The 22210-nt window shown below is 49.2% G+C and overlaps 1 protein-coding gene and 1 long non-coding RNA gene across 3 annotated transcripts in view; one reads left to right on the top strand and one right to left on the bottom strand.

The window, feature by feature from the left end:
• The window catches only part of ANKRD33B (ankyrin repeat domain 33B), an 80786-nt gene that overhangs the window by 31945 nt on the left and 26631 nt on the right, over positions 1-22210 (top strand). The window contains exon 2 of the mRNA XM_042953122.1: positions 15611-15740. Coding sequence (XP_042809056.1) covers positions 15611-15740 — 130 coding nt within the window. The remainder of the gene's footprint in view (positions 1-15610; positions 15741-22210) is intronic.
• LOC122228190 lies at positions 1392-15527 on the bottom strand. Of its 2 annotated transcripts, XR_006206470.1 has the most exons (4): positions 15293-15527; positions 14669-14905; positions 3273-3497; positions 1392-2927 (listed from the first exon to the last, which is right to left on the bottom strand). It is a non-coding gene; the product is annotated as an uncharacterized LOC122228190 (long non-coding RNA). The 2 variants fall into 2 exon arrangements; XR_006206469.1 differs by lacking the exon at positions 1392-2927 and having other exon boundaries at positions 3176-3497.

The following is a 22210-nucleotide window of genomic DNA, read 5'->3' as shown; positions in this document are numbered from 1 at the left end:
ACAGCTGCGTGATTTTTGACAAACTCACGCACCTGTGCTTCGTCCCCCAGCTTGAAATAGAATTTCCTCTATTTTCTACTCAACCCCCGCCCATCAGAGGCCACCACTGCTCAGATTTCTGTCCCCACGGGTTAGTTCAGCCAGCACTGGGACTTGGGTGGAATCACACAGTGCGTGCCCTGGTGCCTGGCTTCTTTCCTGCGACATCATGGTTTTGAGATCTGTCCGTGCTATGTATGCATCTCAAAGTTGCTTTTATTTCTTTTTCTCATTTTTAACAGCTTTATGGAGGTAAAATTCAATATATGCGTGTATACACACACACACACACACACACACACACACACACACACCATATTCTTTGTCCATTTAAAGTATAGATGTAAATGGTTTTGGGTGCACCCAGTTATGACTTTATTTAGTCGTATATATACATATATACCTATATATATATTTACTTATTTATAGTGTGGTGTATATATATATATATACACATATATAGTGTGGTGTATATATATATATATGTTTATATTTATAGTGTGGTATATATATACATATATATATAACATAGAATTTCCCCTTTTAGCCATTGTAACCTACACACGGTTCAGTAGCATGACTTACTCTGACACTGTTGTGCAAGTGTCACTGCCATCTATTTTTATCACCCCGAACAGGCACCCTGTAGCCACGAAGCAATAACTCCCCATTCCTTCCCCTCCTCCCCCCCGTCCCCCCCCCCCCCCCCCCGCCTTGGTTCTGGGAGCCTCTAACCTACTTTCTGTTTCTGAGTTTGCCTCTTCTAGATGGCACATAGATGGAATCATAGAGTGTCTTTTTGCGCCTGGCTCCTTGCACACAGCATAATGCCTCCACGGTTCATCTGTGTTGCGGCACGTGCTAGAGTTTCATTCCTTAACTTAAAGAGATAGTACCCCATTGTACGTGGCTGCATTTCTCTCATCCACTCATCTGTTGACGGACACATCTGTTGACGCCTCTTGTCGCTCTCGTGAATCATGGCGCCAGGAACAGGGCTGTACAAAGATCTGTTGAGTCCCTACGTTAAATTCCTTCCGGTACATCCCTAGGAGGAGAATTGTTGGGTCATGTGGTCACCCCGTGTTTAGCTTTCCGAGGAGCCACCAAACTGTTCCACAGTGTGGCACTATTTTACCTTCCGACCAGTGGTGCCCACGGGGTCCAGTTTCCCCACATCCTTGCCAATACTTGATGTTTTCTGTTTTTCTTGATTATAGGCATCCTAGCAGATGTGGGGTATCTCACTGTGGTTTTGGCCGTTTGTATATCTTTGGCTCAGTTTTTTTTTTTTTTTTGTGCCATCAGTCCTTCATGAGATATAATTTACACACAGAGAAATGCATAACTCTTAAAGGTACAGCTGAGTGAATTCTGACAAATATATGCATATAAATATTACCCCAATTGAGATGTAGGATGTTTCCATTACCCTGAAAAGTTCTCTCCTACTCCTTCCAAAAATCCCCTTTACTGTTTTTTTATCGCCATCGATTAATTTTGCCTGTCCTTGGGTTTCATTAAATGGAATCAAACAGCATGCATTTTGTTACATCTGACGTTATTTCATTGGACGCAGTGTGTTTGAGACCTATTGCTGGTGTTGCACGTATCAGAATTTTGTTCTTTTTTGCTGAGTGGTATTCCTAAACTTGAGTATAGCAGTTTCCTTATCCAGTCTTTTGAGGATGAATATTTGGGTTGTTTGCAATTTTTGGCTGTTATGAATAAAACTGCTCCAAACATTCTTATGCACGTCTTTATGTGGATATAGACTTTCTTTCTCCCGGGAATAAACCTGTGAGTGGAATTGCTAGGTCATAAGGTAGGCGTGTGGTGAGTTTTATTAGAAACTGCCAGTTTTCAAATACGGTTTTTCCATTTTACGCGCCCACCTGCTGGGAACACGAGAGTTCCGCACCCTCACCAGCATTTGGTATTGTCTTTTTAATTTTAGCCGTTCTGGTGGGTGTATGGTGGTGTTTCAGTGTGGGTTTGATTTGCATTTCCCTGATGACTAATGATATCAAGAACCTTCACATTTGGAAAAGGTTATAATTTGAATTTTTACATTAAAAAAAAAAAAGTCAAGTTAGAAGACATTAATGAACACCTGGAGAACAGGCCTCCCAGAGCCCGGAATGTTCTGTTGAAGCCAGCAGCCCTGACAGATATGAGTCAGACAGACAGATGTCAGTTTCAATTACATCTTAGATCATGAAGGAGTTGCCAAATCAGTTTGAAAAGTCGGGGTGGGGGGCGCACATATTTAACGAATATTTTGAAAATAGAAGAAAATGGCAAAGCTCTCCTCTTCCACCCTACCTCTCACCTGAGAGGTAGGTTTTCGGGAGGCACATCTGTTCCTGATGCTCCCTGCCTCAGACCTTGCTTGGTTCTCCCTAGCTTCGGACACGACTCTGGCTCTTTGGCCCTCTACGCCAGCCCTTCATGATTTCCCGAATGCCCCAGGTGCTGTCAGCCCCCAGCCTTTTGCACATGCTTGTCCAGCACTTGGGATATCTTCCCCACCCTCCCTGGCACCACTGGGCCCCCTGCCTTTGTTTGGCTCAGCCAGGGGGATGCTAACGTCCTTCCCCCAACTGGTTCTGGTCCCTTGTCCTCTTGCAGCCCACTGGGCAGGCCCCAGAACTGTTGTTTACTTCCCTGTATGTGTCCCTAGACTGGCTGTCCCCTTGGGGAAGGACTGTCTGATTTCAGAGTTCACCTTTGCCTTCTCAACACCCAGCCAGGCATATGCGATCATTAGTATAAGCTTGTCGGATGGTGACCAAATACTCACGGGTCGACGAAAGAGTGTTCTGAAAGCACGGTGACCTACTGGATTTGTTTTTCGTTACACCATCGTAGGTCTCGTGCCCCTAGATCTATAAGGCAAACAGAAACCATAAAATCTTGCAATCTCAGCTTCTGTCTGTGACCCCTCCATCTCAGCCTGTGACCAGGGATGGCTCAGAGTGAAGGATCAAGGACCGGGGCGGGGGGGGGGGGGGGCAGGCAGGATCAATTAGTTGGCGTGTGAGAAGATGCTGGAGGCACCTGGGCCAGGAGGAGGGAAAATCAGAATCAGATCCATGAAAGTTGAATTAAAAAATAAGATAAAAATTAACGGGAAATCAGAATAAAATAAAATCAATCGAAACAAAAATGCACGGGAAAAGCAAGCTGAGCTATATTTCCGGCCACCCAAGAGGGGTGACCGAAGTCTGTACCTTGGGTTCCCAGGTGCAGTGACGGCCATCATCATGTCCATCTGAGAGCCGCGTGCTGCTTGCAGGACGCCTCACACTTTTTGTCCTATGGCCCAGCTGGGGGTTGTGAAATGCGCGCTCTGATTCACCAGGTCTGGACTGGTGCCTAAGGTTCTGCGGTCCTGACCGGCCATCCGGATGCTGCTGCTGGTCCCGGAACCGCCTTCTGAGTGGCCAGGGTTGAACCTAAACCAATCAGAACACAGAGCCTGATGCGGGGCTCGAACTCACGAGCCTTTAGATCATGACCTGAGCCAAAGTCGGACGCTCAACTGACTGAGCCACCCAGGCGCCCCCAAAATAAAAGATCTTTAATGAACATAGACATTCCAGGAGTCACGTCCACGTTTTAGCAGGACCCCCCGGAAGAGGTTGTATCACATGCCCTGTCCTGACCCGTGCTTACTGTTACTTTTCACCCGTGCCTTCCCTTGAGGCTCCTGCATTCCAACCTCATTCCTGTTGGGGGCGACAGAGTGTCCCACAGCCGGTGTCAAATTAGCCCATCATCCCCTGGTGTGGATTTGGGTCGTTTTCAGGCTTTTGTAGTTACAGATCTTTATGCAGAGCTCCTGACAGACCGTTGTTGCCCTTGAAGTGAGTCCCTCACGGTGGAATTCTTGAACCTGCTTTCGACTTCTTTGCGTTCGGCTGTTGCTTTCACGGCTGGGTGACTCAGCTGCAGATGTGGCGGCATTGGCCTAGAGTGCTATTTACCACTCTAAAGGGAACTGTGTTCTTTGAGGTTCCCTGGGACCTCAGGTAATTTCCTTGCTTGGATGCGTTAGGAAGTTAAAAAGCTCAGGAGCTTGTCACCACGTGGGAGTGCCTCAGCTGAGAGTCACCTGAGCATATGTGAGCTGGGAGGTACTGAAACAATCCAGGGGCGTTTCATTCATTCAACACATGCTTTCGGAGTGTCTTGCGGACGTCGGGCATGGGGGGAACAGAGTCAGAAGGATGCGGTGCTTCTCGGCTTGGAGCTCGCTTCCGGTGGGGAGTGCTGTGTGCCAGGCAGCCCAGTGAGAGCGCGAGCAGATGGGTGTGGGGGGGGCTGGCCCAAGACGGGCAGAGGATCGGACGTGTGCCTGGGAGACCAGGCGACGGTGGCTGTGAGCGGGAGGAAGGTGTCCCAGGCGGAGGCCACCGCAGGTGCAAAGGCTTGGAGGCATGGCGAACTGAGTCAGGGTAGCGGCGAAGGCCGGCCCTGGGGACTTTGTGTGGCCGCGTGAGAGGTCAGAAGCCCCGGTAGCGGCACGCGCAGGCGCTCAGGTACCGTTTATGGCACCGCGTGGACCAGTGGTTAAAGGCGGGAGGACGGGCCTTGTGTAAGTGGTTTTGGATCATGTGGCACGACGTAGTTACCCGGCTTTTATTCTGCAAGCTGAGACAGAAATTAGACATATCATCATAAACTCTATCTCCATCATATTGTAAGTGAAAGTACGGCTTATACCCAGTCAAGTAGCAAAGACATAATCTGACAATAAAGGACGGTTTTTCCCAAGGAAAAAATAAATAGTAAAACTACTGACACGTGTATAAGTGTGCATGTGGACATGTTCACTGTGCATGGGTTTGTAGGTCATGTTTGGATATGGTGTGTTTGCTGTGGTAAAGAACAACCCCGAGTCTCTGGGATTTAAAATAGCAAAGGTTCGGGGCGCCCGGGTGGCTCAGTTGGCTAAGTGTCTGACTTCAGCTCAGGTCGTGATCTCACGGTTCATGAGTTCGAGCCCTGTGTCGGGCTCTGTGCTCTCAGCCTGCTTCGAGTTCTGTGTCTCCCTCTCTCTCTGCCCTTCCCCCCCCTCACACTCGCAGGCTCGGGCTCTCTGTCTCTCAAAAAAATAAACGTTAAAAAAATTAAAATAACAAAGATTCGCCTCTCATTCGCTCATTCGTGCTCTTCTGGGTTGGCTGGAGGTGGCGGCGGACTCGGCTCTCCAAGCCCTCGCCCAGGCCCAGGCTGAGAGACGTCCCGTCTCTGAATTTCAGGGAGCGTCAACACACAAAGAAGGGAATGTGGCCCCTGATGCCCTGTGTCCTGAAACTTCTGTCTGGAAGTAACAAATGCATTTCACTTACGCCTTGTTAACTAAAGCAAGATCGGTTGAGTCGGACTTCTAGAACCATGGGTACGTGCAGTTCTACCAAAATGGTTCTGGCAAGACGAGGAGACAGTGTGGGGACAGCCCCAGGGACTCCCACAACTGCATTGCCCTGGTTTTGTGTTTTGTTTTGTTTTTCAAGGTTTTATTGTGTACCTTACCAATTCCCTCATGGACTGTCACCCACACGTGGGTGAGTGTGGGCCTTCCACATGTAGATGACAGGAAAAGAGGATGAAAGATGCCCATCTGGGCGTTTTATGTTTTTATTTTATTTTGTAATGTTTGTTTATTTTGGGGGAGAGAGAGACAGAGTGCAAACAGGGGAGGAGCAGGGAGGAAGGGAGACACAGAATCCCAAGCAGGCTCCAGGCTCCGAGCTGTCCACACAGAGCCCGACGCGGGGCTCGAACTCACGGACCGCGAGATCAGGACCCGAGCCGAAGTCGGACGCTCAACTGACTGAGCCACCCAGGCGCCCCCATCAGGACATTTTGAGGAATGCTGAAGGTTACTTGGGACAGCAAAACACCCTAGGTGGCAAGCTTCCAACCACTCGTTTTTCTGCTGGACTCTCAGTGCTTTCACTTTATTATTGATAGCGCTGACAATGTTGAGTCAACAACTGTCAACGACAATTTCCTGTGCCCCTTTCTAGGAGATGCAGCAAAAAGCTCATTTCTGGCAATTTCAGTGTGACTCAGGGCTTCCCGTCAAGACTTAGGTCTCACTAGTATCTCATCAAAATTTTTAATGTTGATCACGTGTTAAACGCATAACGTATTTGGGATATGTTCGGTTAAGTAAAATGCATATTTAAGATGAATAGCCCCTGTCTCTTTTTGCCTTTCTGAATGTGGCCACCAGGACATTTACAATTAATATGTGGCTTATATTTGTGGCTCCTGTTATATTTCTCTTGGACAGTGCTGACTCTGAATCTATAAAGAACTCAGACTGATCAATAAGGAAGAGAAGCCGGTAGGAAATGGCCAAGAGTATAAATCAGTCCTTCACTGGAGAGGAAAAGCAGATGACCAATAAACGTGTGGAAGACCTTCAGTCTGGCAGTTGGGAACCCAAGCTAAAATTGGTGAAGAAGAAAAGTTGGGGGGAACCTGGGTGACTCATTCAGCTGACCACCCGACTCTTGGTTTTAGCTCAGGTCTTGATCTCATGGTTCGTGAGTTCGAGCCCCATATCAGGCTCTACGCTGGCATCATGGAGCCTGCTTGGTATTTTTCTGTCCCTCTCTCTCTCTGCCCCTTCCCCTCCCCCCTTTCAAAATAAATAAGTAAACTTAAAAAAAAAGAAAAAGAAAAAAGAAAAGTTGGTATCGCTTACAGTATTGGATATTGGTGAGAATGAAGATATTGGTGAAGAATGAACTTGGATATACCGGTGGCGGCATTTAAGTCATTACAACCACTTTGGGGAGGATTGTGGCAGATTCTGCCCCCATGTAGTCTATGTATATAGGTATTTCTTGCCTGGGGATGATTTTGCCCTCCCCTCCCCGGGCTGGGGGGGTATTTGGCAATGTCTGGAGACATTTTGGGTTGTCATTGATTGGGGGTGAAGGGTGCTACTGGCATTTAGTGAGTAGCGGCCAGGGATGCAGTTCAACATCCTTCAGTGCATGGCTCACCTCTCACAATACACGGCTACAGGGCCTGAATATAAGTGGTGCTGTAGTCGAGAAACCCTGACTTCTAGATGCCGATTCCAAGGTAGAGCTCTGGCTGGTGTGCATGAGGAGATACAGGCCAAGGTTTTCACTCAGTGCTCCATATTTACAGTTGAGGAACTTTGGAACCACTTGAAATGTCTGCCAGTTTGGGGGTATAAATGACCGGCGAGAGACCCGTGTTTGAAGATGATACATCTCACATCTAGCGCCGAGGAAATCAGGGTGCGTGCTCGTATATCCATGGAAATACGACTTTTCTGTAAATATTTAAAATACAAACTAACAACTCTATATTTAACCTATTGCTTATGGACACATGCATTGGTAATAAAAATTCAAAAGGCAAGTCAGGATACATATCAGCGCAGAAACTGGTTGCCTCTGGGGAGGAAGGATCCAAAAGGAATGTCAGCTCCTTCTGGAATGTTGACTTCTCACAGGAATGTGAAGCCATTATGACAGAATCTTAGCCTTTGTTAATGTAGCTGAGTGACGAGGGTGTTTGTTACATTACTGACTTTCTACTTTACTTTTCTCAGTATTTGGAATTAGTCTACAAGGAACACTCTTGCATACATCCCGGAGATTGCTGCTGGGTGTAGGGGCTGTCTGTGCACAAGTGGATTGTCAGGGGCTATGCTGATTTCTGCCTGGTTCCCTTGCGTCCCCCAGCGCTGAACTGTGCCTGACACAAGTAGGCCCTCAGGAAGCGTGTGTTTGCACGCGCTGTACACGGAATGTTCCATGGTGCTCGTTCCTGTGAACTGCCTTCTGAGAGGTGCTGGGCTTACATACTGCAGTGGGAGGTGCCCTTGGGACCTGCCTGCTGGCCAGGTGGTCACCCCCAACCCCTTTCCACCAGACTTGGACATCTCTTTACCCTCCAAACTTCTGACAACACATCGGAGGAAGTGATCCGGCTCCAGATACTGAAAAATCACACCTAGGAAGTCTTACAAGTGTGTGTCTTTAAAGGAAAATAGATGTTGTATCTTAGAAATTGCACGCTAACGTGCATTCTTGGGGAGACACTTCAGAGAGGAAGTTTGCTGCCTGGGCGGTTGAGTTGATGCAACTCCCCTAACACAGGCGGGCAGGGTTTGCCTCGAGCCACACTCGTTTCTTAGTTTAATGAAGAATTTAAGAGGAGCTGTACCATTTGACATGCACCATCGGGCGTCTCTACAAGATGGCTCAGGTCAAGGATTCCCTGCCGTGCAGGTGCACAGACCTCTCCCATCCCCCTTCCGTGTTCCGGGTGTGGAAAGCATTCCTGCCTGTGGGGCTGGGCTTGTCGCTTCATCACTCACCTTCTCTCCATAATATATGGAAATAATGGACTGGTGTCAGGGGAAGACTTTTATAGAATACCCAGCCCCTTCCTTTGGGAACCTCGTTGAGAGAATAGGTTAATTAGATGGGAAGGAGGTGTTTTCACAGGACTCTCAGAGTAGACCGTCTGTGTCAGTCTTCTGCTTGCACAGGTCCGAGTGTGCCTGCTCTACTGTGTGGGGCTGAACCAGGAACCCGTCCCTCGCAGGGACCTCTCTTTTCTCGGGCCATTGTCTTTGCTGCAGCCAGTGGTCTGATTTATTTTTATCCTGGATTCCCACCTCCACCCTGCAGTGGGCTATTCTTAGGCCCTTGATTTTAATTCACATCATCTTGGACGTTAACAAAGGGACACTTTGCTGTGATTTTTTTTTTTTTTAATTTTTCTTTAACGTTTATTTACTTTTGAGACAGAGAGAGACAGAGCATGAACAGGGGAGGGGCAGAGAGAGAGGGAGACACAGAATCTGAAACAGGCTCCAGGCTCTGAGCTGTCAGCACAGAGCCCGACGCGGGGCTCGAACTCACGAGCCGTGAGATCAAGACCTGAGCCGAAGACGGACGCTTAACCGACTGAGCCACCCAGGCGCCCCATGTGATTTTAGTTCTAGACGGCCAGCCTAGCATCTGTTTTATTAACGTCTGTGTGACAGACTTCCAGGCGTGCAAACAGCGCTTCCCCGAGAGTATGGATTTTCCTGACCATCCCCCAACTGCTCCCTTGGCCTAATCAGCCATCCCAATTGCGAGCATGTCTCAAGGGAGCAGGAACCGCTTCTTAGAGTGAAACATCTCCTCCCCGAAGCTGCAAATGTTTTACGAGGTGCGAAACACAAAAGCAACGTTTTACAAAGTGATAGTTCGGTGAGAAATATTTAAAGCCTGCAGGCTCAGGCAATGTGAGGGTGATCGTAGTTGCTGGATTTTTTTGCCTTCCAAGCGCGCGTGCAAGGGCATGGGCCAAGGTGGGAGCAGCAGAAGGCTGATGGCAGACACTGCCCGCTGTCCAGAGGGTCCTGGCCATGCCCTTGCCATCAAAATGTGGTAGCACAAAGGCCGCATCCATTTACCCTCTGGGAAGAAGCTGTTCACTAAAATTCCTAGTATTCATTTATTTGTTCAACAAGTACGTAACAGCTCGGCATCGTTCTTAGAGCTGAGGACATGGCAGTGACCGACGTAGATCAAATTCCCATCCTGGGATTTACTTTTTCATCATGGCGCCCATTAATCATAAATAAGATTGTTGAAACTGTGCCAAACACAGTATGCCCAACGAATCACACCCATGCTAGCCGTAACTCATGGCATCTTCTAGAAATAACAGCATATCTTTAGACGACTGAGTTTCTTAAGTTTTTTCCTAAAGCTGCATAAACATTTCCTGCTTCCTGCCGGTGGTATCGTGGTAGAGAACGGAGAGAGGTGTTTTATAGACATGGGTTTTCGAGTAACTCTAGCTAATTCTCTTGGTACCAAACTTCAAACGGTTGTACTATGAATGATGGAATTTTGTTCTTGCATCAGAACATGGGCAATAACCTTTTCCCTCTGGATGATCAGGATAATTACTGTACCTACTTTTGTACCATACGGCTGTGGGATTTCTATGGGCTTCTTGGTGTCCCGGTCTCTTCACTTGGCTGTTTGTCATCTCCTGCTTCGTCTGCCCGCTGCCCCTCCTCTCCTCCTCACAGATGGTTCTTTCCTTGACTGTTTACAGTGGTGGTTATAAAACTGTATTTCCTAATGAGAATGTTATGAATGTAAACATCGTTACTTGTACTTGTTTTTCATTGTGAATTAAAATCGTGTAAGTTCCTCACAAATACAACTTTGTTTTAAAGAATGTGAGCTGTACAAACATAACAAAAAAGAGGGGGGGGGTGTCTGGGTGGCTCAGTTGGTTAAATGTTAAATGTTCAACTCTTGATTTTGGCTCAGGTCACGACCTCACGGTTTGTGGGTTTGAGCCCAGCATCGGGCTCTGTTCTGTGCTGACAGCACAGAGCCTACTTGGGATTCTCTGTCTCCTTCTCTCTCTGTCCCTCCCCTGCTCGTGCTCTCTTTCTCTCTTAAAAGTAAATAAAGAATAAATGTAAACAAAATAAAACAAAGAATGTGAACTGTGCAGAAAAATAAAGAATAAAAAGAATAAGAAGCAGTTCTTTCAAAGTGTTCCTTTCCCACACCTACCTTGAATTATTCTGGAGTCTCCAGAGAAACAGACCAACAGAATCTCTCTGTGTACCTGGAGATCTCTATATATCTATGCATGTCTCTCTATATGTATTTATATAGCTAGATACACACACACACACACAGATATATATCTATTTAGCTATATATAATTATATAACAATTACATATAACTATGTAGATGTGTGTATATTTGTGTGTTTAAATGTTAGTCTCATTAAAAACAAAGAAACAAATGAAAAACCCCAAAAAACAAAAAACCTCCTCCACAGAAATACCTAGAATAATGTTTGACCAGATACCTGGATACAATGTAAATTTGTGACACATCAACTTAACCATCACATGCACTCTATTCCCATTCCTTCTACAGAGGGCATTAATACATTGGTGTAATTCATCTAGATGTTTCCTGTGCATTTTCTGGATGTTTGTGTGTGTGTGTTGATCACCTTTCTTCTTCCTGCCTCCCCCTCTTTATTTGTCAACATAATAAATGATGCTGCTAATATCCTGGTGTTAGATCCTCCTTTCTTCCTGCAAGGAATGGGGTCTGCATTTGTTTATTTGTTTTTTTTTCCATGTACCAACCCTTGCAATTTTTAAGCTGAAGCATCTCAACCCATTTTGTTGTTGTTCTTCCAACTTTTCTGTGGTGTGTTGGCTTCAAAATTAAGCTTCTATTTGGAGGGACTACAATTTCCTGCTGATGTCCAAATGGGAACTTCCACTTGTAGGTAGTTTACTTATTTTTTTTCTTAATAATATTATTTTATTCTCATGGACAGTTTGCTTATAATTAAAAAAAAATCCTATATGTGGCTTTAGGAACCATCCACAACTGGGCTTCTGTCATTAGAGCAAGTGGTTAATATTTATCTGCCTTAAAAAAAAATGTTTATTTATTTTTGAGAGAGAGAGAGAGAGTGAACTGGGGAGGGGCAGAGAGAGAGGGAGACACGGAATCCGAAGCAAGCTCCAGGCTCCGAGCTGTTAGCACAGAGCCTGATGCGGGGCTTAAACTCACGAACTGTGAGATCATGACCTGAGCCGAAGTCGGAGGCTCCATCGACTGAGCCACCCAGGTGCTCCAATATTTATTTGCTTTTGTGATGAGACTTTTGTTCCGGTTGGTCTTGGGAAACCATGGTCTGAGGTGGCCAAGGACTATACCTCCAATGTTCCTGTCAAGGGGCACCAAGGGGTCCCAGTTTAAACCGAGTTTAACCTGCAGTTAAACACTAATCTTACACAGAGAAATATCAGACTTAGGGGATAGACTCCCAGGGGGCAGGGAACAAAGCCAGTTGTTTTTAATAGTAATGTAAGTCAGTCTCTGTTGGGAGACTAGATATATCCCTTCTGTTTCTGATACCATTTTATCCTGAGCCTTCCAAGTTAGTGGTCTATTTTTCCCCCTGATACTCTTCATTTTTGACCTAAGGTCGTGCCAAGATTTCCAAGGCTACTGCCAGCAGCAGCGTGCTGCACGTTTTGGGAAGTCTTACATTAGGTGGCTGGAAGGAGCTGTGGTTCCAGAGTGGACCCTCCCAGTGGTTGTGGTAACAAGGAATGGAGGTGAGCATCTCAAAAGAGAGAGCTGAACCAAGAGGCAGGTGCACAGGAGCACTGGAGAACATTCATTGCTTTGTTATCTGCCGATGGAAATTCCTCCTTTTAACCCAGAGTCCTGAGGTAACCATTGGATGGCCAGACTGCCAAGGTGGACACCCTTTGGGATATTTCTGAAGGGCAGGTTTTCAATATGTGTTGAAAGCTTTCAAGATACCTCTTTACTACAGTCCAGAAATACTACTTCTGAGAATGTCTCCTGAGACCATAAGGAATGAGATGCATGAAGGTGTGGTTTGGGGGACTTCCATTGCAAATTTTACTCATAATAGCGAGAAATAGGAATCAATCTCAGTATCTAGGAGTGAGGATTCATTAAATAACTATGAATAGTTATTATATAGTAGATACTATTGTAGATATATAAGGGCTATTGTATACTAGATACTACTATGCTGTGTTCTAGAATATAATGTTCCGTGTCTGCTGGAGATGTTGACACGGAGTGTTTTTATTGATTTGAAAAGATGTTGCTCATATATTCCTCATTGAAACGTAATAGCAGATAATCCTATTTTGGCATAGAAAAATGTGTGTGTGTGTGTGTGTGTGTGTGTGTGTGTAAGATTGTGTATGTCTGGGTAATTTTTTTCTTCTCTGTTTTCAGATTTTTTTTCTGTAATAAATGTGAGCCTCTTGTGCAATCATGTAGAAAGGAAGAGGTTACATTGTGTCCAGCATGCCTTGTTTATAAGTCTGCAAATTGTAGACCACTTGAGAAATACCTCCATCCAAAGAAGTTCAAAATGAGATTTTGGCACTTGCCAAATGGAGTCACAAGTTTTCCAGACCCTTTATGCAGCAGTGAGCTGACAAGGTGGGTGGGAGGATGTGGATGTTGGTGGCAGTGAACTCTAGTTATCAGAGAAGCTGAAAGCTTTAGCAGCTTGTAAGCCTGGGATCACTTGTGCTCTCTTCTCTTTAAATTTTTCTTTAATGTTTATTTATTTTTGAGAGAGAGACGGAGAGAGAGAGAGACAGAGTAATGTTTATTTATTTTTGAGAGAGAGAGAGAGAGAGAGAGACAAAGAGACAGAGAGACAGAGAGAGAGCGAGGAAGGGAGAGAGAAAGAATGAGACATAGAATCTGAAGCAGGCTCCAGGCTCCGAGCTGTCAACACAGAGCCCGATGCGGGGCTCGAACTCACAAACCGTGAGATCATGACCTGAACCGAAGTCAGATGCTTAACCGACTGAGCCACCCAGGCTCTCTCTTCTCTTTAAAATTACTGTGAAACATTTCACTCTGTAGACAGAATGACTTAGTGCAAAGAACGTAGAAGCCGGGGCATATTAAATAGCCTTTCTTATAGTCCCAACATTATAGAGATCCTGGCATTGTAGAACGGGTGTCAGTATTTAAAAAATCTGTGGTAGGCTCCAAGACGAAAGATTGTAACATTTGTGATTCGCTCTTCTCTTTTGGGACAGCAACTAAGACCTTACTGAGATAAGCAGGTGGGAGCGCCCATGCCTTCTCCTTGTTCCGTGAAAAATTGCATTCTTGTTGAAAGTCTGGCAACAGTAGAGCCGGGTCACCGTGGAGTGGCTCCAAACTTAAGCTCTGCATCCCCCGTGGGGTGGTTGTGTGTGGCTGGCGGGGCTCAGATCATGCGATCATTAACTCCGGATTGACACGTCTTTCCCTGGGCTGAGTTTTTGCACATGCCGCTGAATCCACGTGTGTGAGGAGCCTTCGATCGTTTTCCTTTGTTACGAAGCGTTGGGTCAGCTCAGCTCAGCTGCTGCTGTAGCAAAATACTGTAAAGTGGATGGCTTGTCAACAGCGGGAAGTTGTTTCTCACGGTTCCGGAGCCTTGGCCATCTGAGACCAGGGTGCCGGCACGGCCGGGTTCTGGTGGGGGCATGCTTCCTGGCTCACGGATGACCGCCGTCACCGCTTGCCCAGCATGCGTGGGAATCCCCTGGGACGTCTTTTTTTCTGACACCAGATCCGTGTCGTTTCTCCATCCCAGTTCTCCAGCTCTCTGACCCCCACAGGGTCTCCAACAATTAATTCTGACACAGAGTTAGCACAGACCCCACAGGTTTTGGGCGCAGGCCCACAAGACTGCCCCCACTTTCAGACTCCGGTGTCCACCCACGGGCTATAAAATTTGGGGATTCCCCCGCCCTCCACCTTCATGTTCGATAATTTGCTGGAATAACTCCCAGAACTCAGGAAGGCCCTTGACCGACTATCCCTGGCTTATCATAAAGGGTGAAAGTCGGAAACAGCCGAATGGAAGAGGTGCTCAGGGCAGGGTGTGGGAAAGGGTGTAGCGATCGCATGCCCTTCCTGGTGTGCCACCCACCCAGCACCCCAGCCCCTCGATGTGTCCGCCCACCCGGAAGCTCCCCAAACCCTGTCGTTCAGGAGTTTTTATGAAACTTACGTTAAGCAGACATGGTTTGCTCTAGCCGTCCAGTCATTGGCTACCGGTGACCACAGAGGTAGGGTTGGGTGATGCAGAGCAGCGGCGAGATCCGACCTCCAACGTACATGGTGGGTGGTCTTTCTAGAGACTGGCCCCCATTTTGAAGCTACCAGCGCCCTGTCCCCGATGTGCGTCATCTCTTCTGCGTGTAAGAAACAGTCGTTTCTGAGGGTTTTAAGAGCTGTGCACCAGGAACTGGGGACAAAAGCCAAATCATTTAATTTTTATTACACACCCCCTCCCAACTGGTCTCCCTGCTTCCACTCTGGTCTCCTAGTGTTCTCCATCCAGCGGCCGGCCTGGATGCTGGTACTCGGTCTGAGCACTTGTGCGGTGGCCTCTGTGGTCCTGATGCGTCCTTGACTTCCTCCTTCTGGTTCTCACTGCTCCAGCCTGCGGGCCTCCCAGCTGGATGTTCCCCCTCCACGGCCCCCTTCCCTCACCTCCTTCCCGTCTGTGTCCAATGACGTCTTCCCAGGGAGGCCCCGCCCCCGACCTCTGAGCATCCTACCTGAGACTGAGCCACGTCCCCCCTGCGCTCACAGCCTCTCTTACCCTAATCTACCTTCTAACCGTCATTACCCGTATGTTAGCTGTAGAGTTTGCTGTTTTTCCTCCCGCTAGAAGGCGAACCACGTAGGGCAGGAGTCTTGGGTCCCTGGTGTTTTCCAGGCACTGTGCCTCCCTCGCGGTCAGCGCTCAATATTAACGCTGGAGGACGAGAACATGGCTGGGTTGTTCTAAACTGCCACCCAGAACCTGGACTCAGCGTTCTCTGTTCCCACCACTGCTCGCCCAGCACCCCCCTCCCTGCCCCCAGGGGACGGTACACGCACACGGGGCCTGCAGGGGTGATGCTTGGGCTCTGCCCCTCTGACCCGCTTCCCTCTTCACTTCTAGACCGGCCTTATTGTCGCCTGCTACCACGGCTTTGTGGATACTGTTGTGGTCTTAGCAGAGTGCCCCCACGTTGACGTCAACTGGCAGGACAGCGAGGGGAACACGGCCCTAATCACGGCTGCGCAGGCAGGTAAGACCCAGCTCTTCCCTCCCAGAGCCGAGGCTGGGGAGCAGCTACCCGGTGGTGGGGTTGAGGGGGGCCCCCGCACATGAACTCAGCTTGTGAGATTATTGTAAAGACGGGAATTGATCAGAAATCCGTTCTCCGAGTAAGAGGTACGAGAAACTGCTGCTCAGTATGCAAACACATCATCGTAGTGCATTCGGGACGATGCAGAGTTTACTTGTGCAGAGCTCAGCGTTGGGCGGACTTCACCCTGACGCCCGAACGTGACGCTGCACCGGCCACCCGGCCTTGTCATCCTTCACCTAGAGCCTCGCGCCCCACCCGGTGCTTGGAGCTGGGGGCCGGGAGAGGCTGGTGGACTCCTAGCTGAAGGAGACACAAGTGAGAGTTACTGTATCAAATCGGCGTATTTACAAGGTCACCTGACACTTGCCTGCAGCGTGAAGACGAGCCAGGAGCTGCCTGCTGAGGGTGTGTCAGGGCAACGAGGCAGGACTGTTGGGGAGACAGCTCGGCAGGTGTGCGTCCCACTGAGTGTCCTCTGGCCCAAGACGGTCATTGCCAGGAGTGGCACTTCTGCCCACACCGCCAAGTGCCTTGTGGCTGTCCTCTTCTAGCATCATTTGTGGGAGACAGACGCAAAGCTGTGCTCATCCCTTCAGAACCACGCGTCATTTGTAACTGTGGCCTTGAGTGGGTTTGTCACTTGACCACTTTGTGGCCACTTTGTGGCCAAGAGCCAAACTCTTGGCTTCCGAGAGTAATCTCTTTCGTCAGTCAGGCTGTCAGTTGCAAAGAAGCCGCTTCCCGCTGAGTCGGGAAGAAAAGGCGTTCGCTTATTACAGGAATGTAGGACCCCCCACCGTGTCGCTGGGAGCTGTTGAGTGTCGGACTCGGGGCTGGGAGGCTGGCAGAGATGCCCCAAGCCATGCCGCACATTGATTCTGGAAACACAGCGTCTGCTGCTACCACCGTAGCGAGACCTCTCAGTCCCATATTTTGCATCACGAGCTCCTGGGTCAGAGCCAGCGTGGGTGACTCGGACCCAGGGAGCCCAGGGAGCCCGCAAAGCCAGCATCTGGCAGTTCCGTTCCCCGTAATGTAGCAGGAAGTAGTCTGTACACGCTGCTTTTCAGTCGAGGCGGGTGAGCGGAGAATTCCCCAAACGTAGGGGCCAGGCTGTGCGAACACCCGTTCGCCTCAGCAGGTTTCAGGGTATGAAGCTTTGCCCTCATAGAGGCACCCCACGCTTTGTAAAGCCCAGGTCCACAGTGTCCTGAACGGCAAAGGTGTAAGAGGCTATCGTGAGGCATTCAGTGATCGTGGCTCCTTATTCAACCCCTCCCCCTGGCCGGGAACCAGGGATGCCAAAGTCAAGGGCGGTTCTGCCCTCAAGTAATTCTCCGGCTCGGTAGGCATCTGATGGAGCCCTGACGGCAGGTGCACTGGGTGGTGTGGGCGGAATGGGCCTGGGGGTTCAGGATAGGGGTCGTGCAAGAGGGGGGCTTGAACTGAGTGCCAAGGAACTCAGAGGGAGGCCGTGGCAGGCGAGGCACCCGAAGGCGCGGGGCCAGGAGGGAGCCCGGCACTTCTCGGGCACTGTATGTGGCAGTAGGATTGAGTGTGAGTAGGAGAGGTGAGGGGTGGTCCCGTGAGGAGACGGGGACCAGATCATTAAGGGTCTAGGTCCCAAATCCATTTGGGTGCCATGAGGCTGGGTGTGTGAAGCCAGGGGCTGACCAATCCTGGGAGTCCCGAGGCGGTTTCGGAGGCAGAGAAGGAGCAAAAAAGCTGCCTGGCAGAAAGTGACGTGTGATGTGGATGGTGGAGGGGAGGTGGCAGCTGGGATGGCCTCTAGCCTCGGGACAGGGGATGACTGATGCAGAGGGGTACACGGAGAGCAGTAGGTGGGGAAGCACCGGGCCCATCTGGTGCGCAGGCCTTTGAGACGTGTGACACGTGTAAGAGGTCTCCGCGGCAGGTGGACGGTCTGGAGCTCCAAACTCCAGTGCTCCCATGGGGGGCAGATCGGGGCGTCAGGGGTGGGTGGAGAGTGGGGCCCACGGCACGGACCAGGCGTGAACACTAGGAGAACGTGCGGTAGGAAGAGATTTCCTTTCTTGCTGATTGGCAAGAACTCTGTGTGTGTTAAGGATTTTGGTTGTGGTTTAATACCCGTGAGACACCTTCTGAATTCTTGCCTTTTCACAATGTCTCATGGGGACGTCCGGGTGGCTCAGTCAGATAGGCGTCCGACTTCGGCTCAGGTCATGATTTCGTGGTCTGTGGGTTTGAGCCCCACGTGGGGCTCTGGGCTGACAGCTCGGAGCCTGGAGCTGCTTCGGATTCTGTGTCTCCCTCTCTGCTCCTCCCCCGCTCACACTTGTGTGTGCTCTCTCTCTCTCTCTCTCTCAAAAATAAACATCAAAAAAAATTTTTTAATTGAAAAAAGAAAATGCGTTTTGTGTTCACATTAGAGCAACAATCTGTCCTTTGCCCTTTTTTTCCCTCATTGAGTGTTGCAGGGGAATCAGTGGGAGTCCAGCCTGTGTTTGTGTCTTTGTTGATACCTAGGTATTGCTGAGACCTGGAAATATCTCCCGTCTCATCCTTGACATTGAAAACACCCCCTCCCCAACTATCCTACATCTAAGCTCCTCTCTGTGCTCGTTTTGACTTATATTAGGTATATTTTTACTGCAGGAAACACTTTTCTGTTAATCTCTTTGAAACACTACCCGCCTTGTTTTGTTCTTTCTTCCTGAGATTCCCTCTTAGGGGGAGAATAAGTCACCTGGTCCTGCCATCACCGCTTTCTCTCTCCTTTTTTTCTTTTCCCTATCCTTTTAAGCACTGGGTAAATTCTGCATATTACTTCAGTAGTTTATTTTCTGCCATTCACTGGGTTACATTTACTTTATTCGTCTTGAACATGTGTAGGGTCAGTCTGTTCAGCCGTCTGTAACAAAAGTCCCAGAATCTGGGGGTGGGGATTAAACAACAGAAATTTGTTTCTCCGAGTTCTGGAGGCTGGGAATCCAGGATCAAGATGTCAGGGGATTTGGTTCCTGGTAAGGACTCTCTTCCTGGCTTCTTGTACATGGTGCCTCCCTGCTGTGTCCTCACTCCGTGGAGAGAGAGCGTGAGGTCTCTGGTGTCTCCTCCTATTTATTTACTTGTTTGTTTACTCATTTTGAGAGAGAGAGAGAGAGAGAGAGAGAGCAGGGGAGAGAGGCAGAGGGAGAGAGAGAATCCTACGCAGGCTTTGTGCTCAGCACAGAGCTCGACTCGGGGCTTGATCCCATGACCCTGAGATCATGACCTGAGCCCAAATCAAGAGTCGGACGCTCAACTGACTGAGCCAGCCAGCCGCCCCGTGGTGTCTCCTCTTACGAGGACACCTGTCCAGTTGGATCAGGGCGCCCCTGTGACCACATGGAACTTTAATTATTTCCACAATGGCCCTATCTCCAAATGTAGTCACACTGGGTCTTGGGGTTTCAACATATGAATTGTGGGGGGGGACATGAACATTCATTCTGTAACACCCATCCTTATGCAGGGACCGTGCTTTTCCTGAATTGATGTATTTTAAGTCGAAGATGACGTAGGCCCTCTCAGGGTTAGAGAGAGGCCCAGCAAAGGGGGGGCCGCTGAACCTAGGCTCAGGGCCCATGGCCCTGCGGTACAGGCGGAGGAATCAGGGGCTACACGCAGCCCTGGTTCGTCCCTGTGGTTTCATTTCCAGGCTGTGCGTGGTGGGTCAGCAGCCTGTGTTATGAGGACGAGCCCCCACCGTCGCGTGCTCGCTCTGCGCTGGGACCACCAGGGACTTCCTGTCTGGCCTTGTGTGCTGGGTGGGTCTCGGTGCCCCCCCCACCCCCAGCCCACCTTTCTTTCTGGCCCCGCCCTTCTCGTTTGGGCCGCTGCTGACTTTCCCAAGGTCTTGATGGGCTGCTTGGGTCCTCCCCTGCGTCCCGCATCCGTCTCCACCTCCAGCGGTCCCTTTGTGGTTCCCCGCAGCTCTGCTGCCTTCTCTCTACTCCTTTGGTCACCCGTGGGAGGCAGGGAAGGGGACGAGACTTGTGTGCTCATGGCCCCCCACTCTGACCTCAAGAGAGCTGGGGGTCCCTGCTGGAGCCTCTCCTCCGGCTTGGGTCAGGTTGTGGCGAGGTTACATCACTAGGGATGATCCAAGCATGGCCGGGGTGTATTTAGTTACATGGGCACCACGGGTAGACGAGTAGTGGGCAGGTGCCCGGGCCGTGACCCGGACTGGGTGGTCCAGCAGGATGGCTGTCCTGGGCGCTTTCTCCGCCTGGCACCGGGGGTGTGCCACTCAGTTGAGTATAAAATAGAACACACAGTGTTTGGAAGAAAACCACATAAGCAGCTAAAGGTCAACACAGAAAGCCAGTAGAGTTCAGGGTGAAAATCTCCTAGCTCCTCCCTCACTCCCAGGGCTCCAGCTCTGTTGTCTGGAGGTAGCCGTGGTTAATTTGGCTTTTCTTCTATCTTCTTAAACAATAGGTATATCATTACAATCTATTTTCTTTTCTTGCTTTTTTTTAATGTTTATTTATTTGGTTGGAGAGAGAGAGTGAGAGAGAGAGAGAGAGAAAATGAGCAGGGAAGGGGCAGAGAGGGAGAGAGAGAATCTCAAGCAGTCTCGGAGCTGTTGGCACAGAGCCCGACACGGGGGCTTGATCTCCTGGTCCATGAAATCATGACCTGAGCCAAAATCAAGAGTTGGACGCTCAACTGAGCCACCCAGGGGCCCCGCTTTCCTTGTTTTTAAGTTTTCTCTTTCTGCTGGTGTCCGTGATCCTTAACTTGCTTACTGAGTTGCTCAAGCTGGGAATGAGGCCCCTTCTCCGGCCCCACCCTCTTCTCCACCTGGCTCCCCCTCCCTGTTCCTGGGCTCTGACGCCTGGGACACCCGCCCCAAGCCTGCTTTAGAACTGACTAGTTTGGGGGGTGCTGGGAGGGGAGGGGCTTTTTTGCCACCTTAAAAAATCTGACTGAAAAGCATTTCCTTGTTTGTCTTAATTGCCTCAAAGGAGGAAGTGATTTTTCCCTAATTTGTTTCTGAAGGTGGTGACGGGACCCCCAGGGGTTGCCCCTGTCCCTGTGAACATTGGGACCTTACAACACAGCCTGGTTCTCATCACCAGCCTGGGGTGGGTAATCTGTGTTTTGATGCAGGTTTGGTTAAAACAAGGATTGCCTAGCTCTGCCCCCAGAGTTTCAGATTGAAAAAGTCTGGGAAGGGGCCTGAGAATGTGCATCTCACTAAGTTCCCAGCCCATGCTGCTGCTGCTGCTGGTCTGGGGATCCCACCGGGAGAAGGGCAGAGAGAGGGAGACACAGAATCTGAAGCAGGCTCCGGCCTCTGAGCTATCAGCACAAAACCCAGTGCGAGGCTCGAACCCCCAAACCGCGAGATCATGACCCAGATGCTTAACTGACTGAGCCACCCAGGTGCCCCAGGGAATTGAGGTCGTGGAGGCTGTCATAGCTTGCAGTGACTGGGGACGTCTCTTGATGGGCATTCGAGGCTGGGGAAGCCATGCGGCCCGGTGAGAAGTCAGAGGGACACAGAGGCGTCATTAAAGCGAGAATAAAGGAAAGCAGCAGAGAATCTGTTCGTGCCTTTCCCCGCTGTTTTAGGAAAGCGGCTATTTGAGCTTTCAGCTGAGACATGGTCGTGTCCCATTTTACCCCAATTGCATAACCAGTTTTATTTATTTGGTGAGTTCTTAATTCCAAAAGATGCCTAGTGATCCGTGCTTACAGTAGAAAATCACCACGGAAGTATTCTTTTTTTTTTTTTTTCTTAAAAAGGTCGTGTTCCCCTCTCTCACATTCTCTATCTCACAAATCGACCAGCCGCCTACACTTCCAGACCTCAGCGTCTCCCTTTCAGGCCCACACGTGTGTGCGTGTGCGTTTTATTTACGTGCGTAGGATAATTCCATAGAGACGTTGGCTTTAATTTTTTCCACTTCGTAGATCTGGGAGATCTTTTCACATCGACCCGTGGACGCAAGATTTACCTTGCTCTCATTGCAGCACACTCCTGAGTACGATTGTGTGTCTATGGCCGGGTCCCCCGTGTCCAGTAACTGTGAGGCAGTTCGGGAAACTGTAACTCACCCATTCTCTAGCAGATCCGCTCTTAAAACAAATATTTATTTAGCAATTACTTGCCATCCGAGGGCTACCCACAGTGAGCCAAAGCACACAGAATCCAGCCTCCCAACCTTTGAGTGTAGTGCACGTGGGGTCTAAGTTAGCCTGTTACAGACAGTGCTGTAGTGAAGTCGTTTGTGTCTGGGGGCGCATTTTTTAAAAATATACATATATATATTTTAATGTTTATTTTTTTTTTGAGAGAGAGAGAGCATGAGCAGGGGAGGGGCAGGGAGAGGGAGGGGGACAGAAGATCTGAAGCAGGCTCTGTGCTGACGGCC

The sequence above is a fragment of the Panthera leo genome, chromosome A1 (assembly GCF_018350215.1).
Source record: "Panthera leo isolate Ple1 chromosome A1, P.leo_Ple1_pat1.1, whole genome shotgun sequence".
NCBI lineage: Eukaryota > Metazoa > Chordata > Mammalia > Carnivora > Felidae > Panthera > Panthera leo.
The sequence above is the reverse complement of the archived record's forward strand: the minus strand, read 5'-3'. Positions and strand labels throughout refer to the sequence as shown.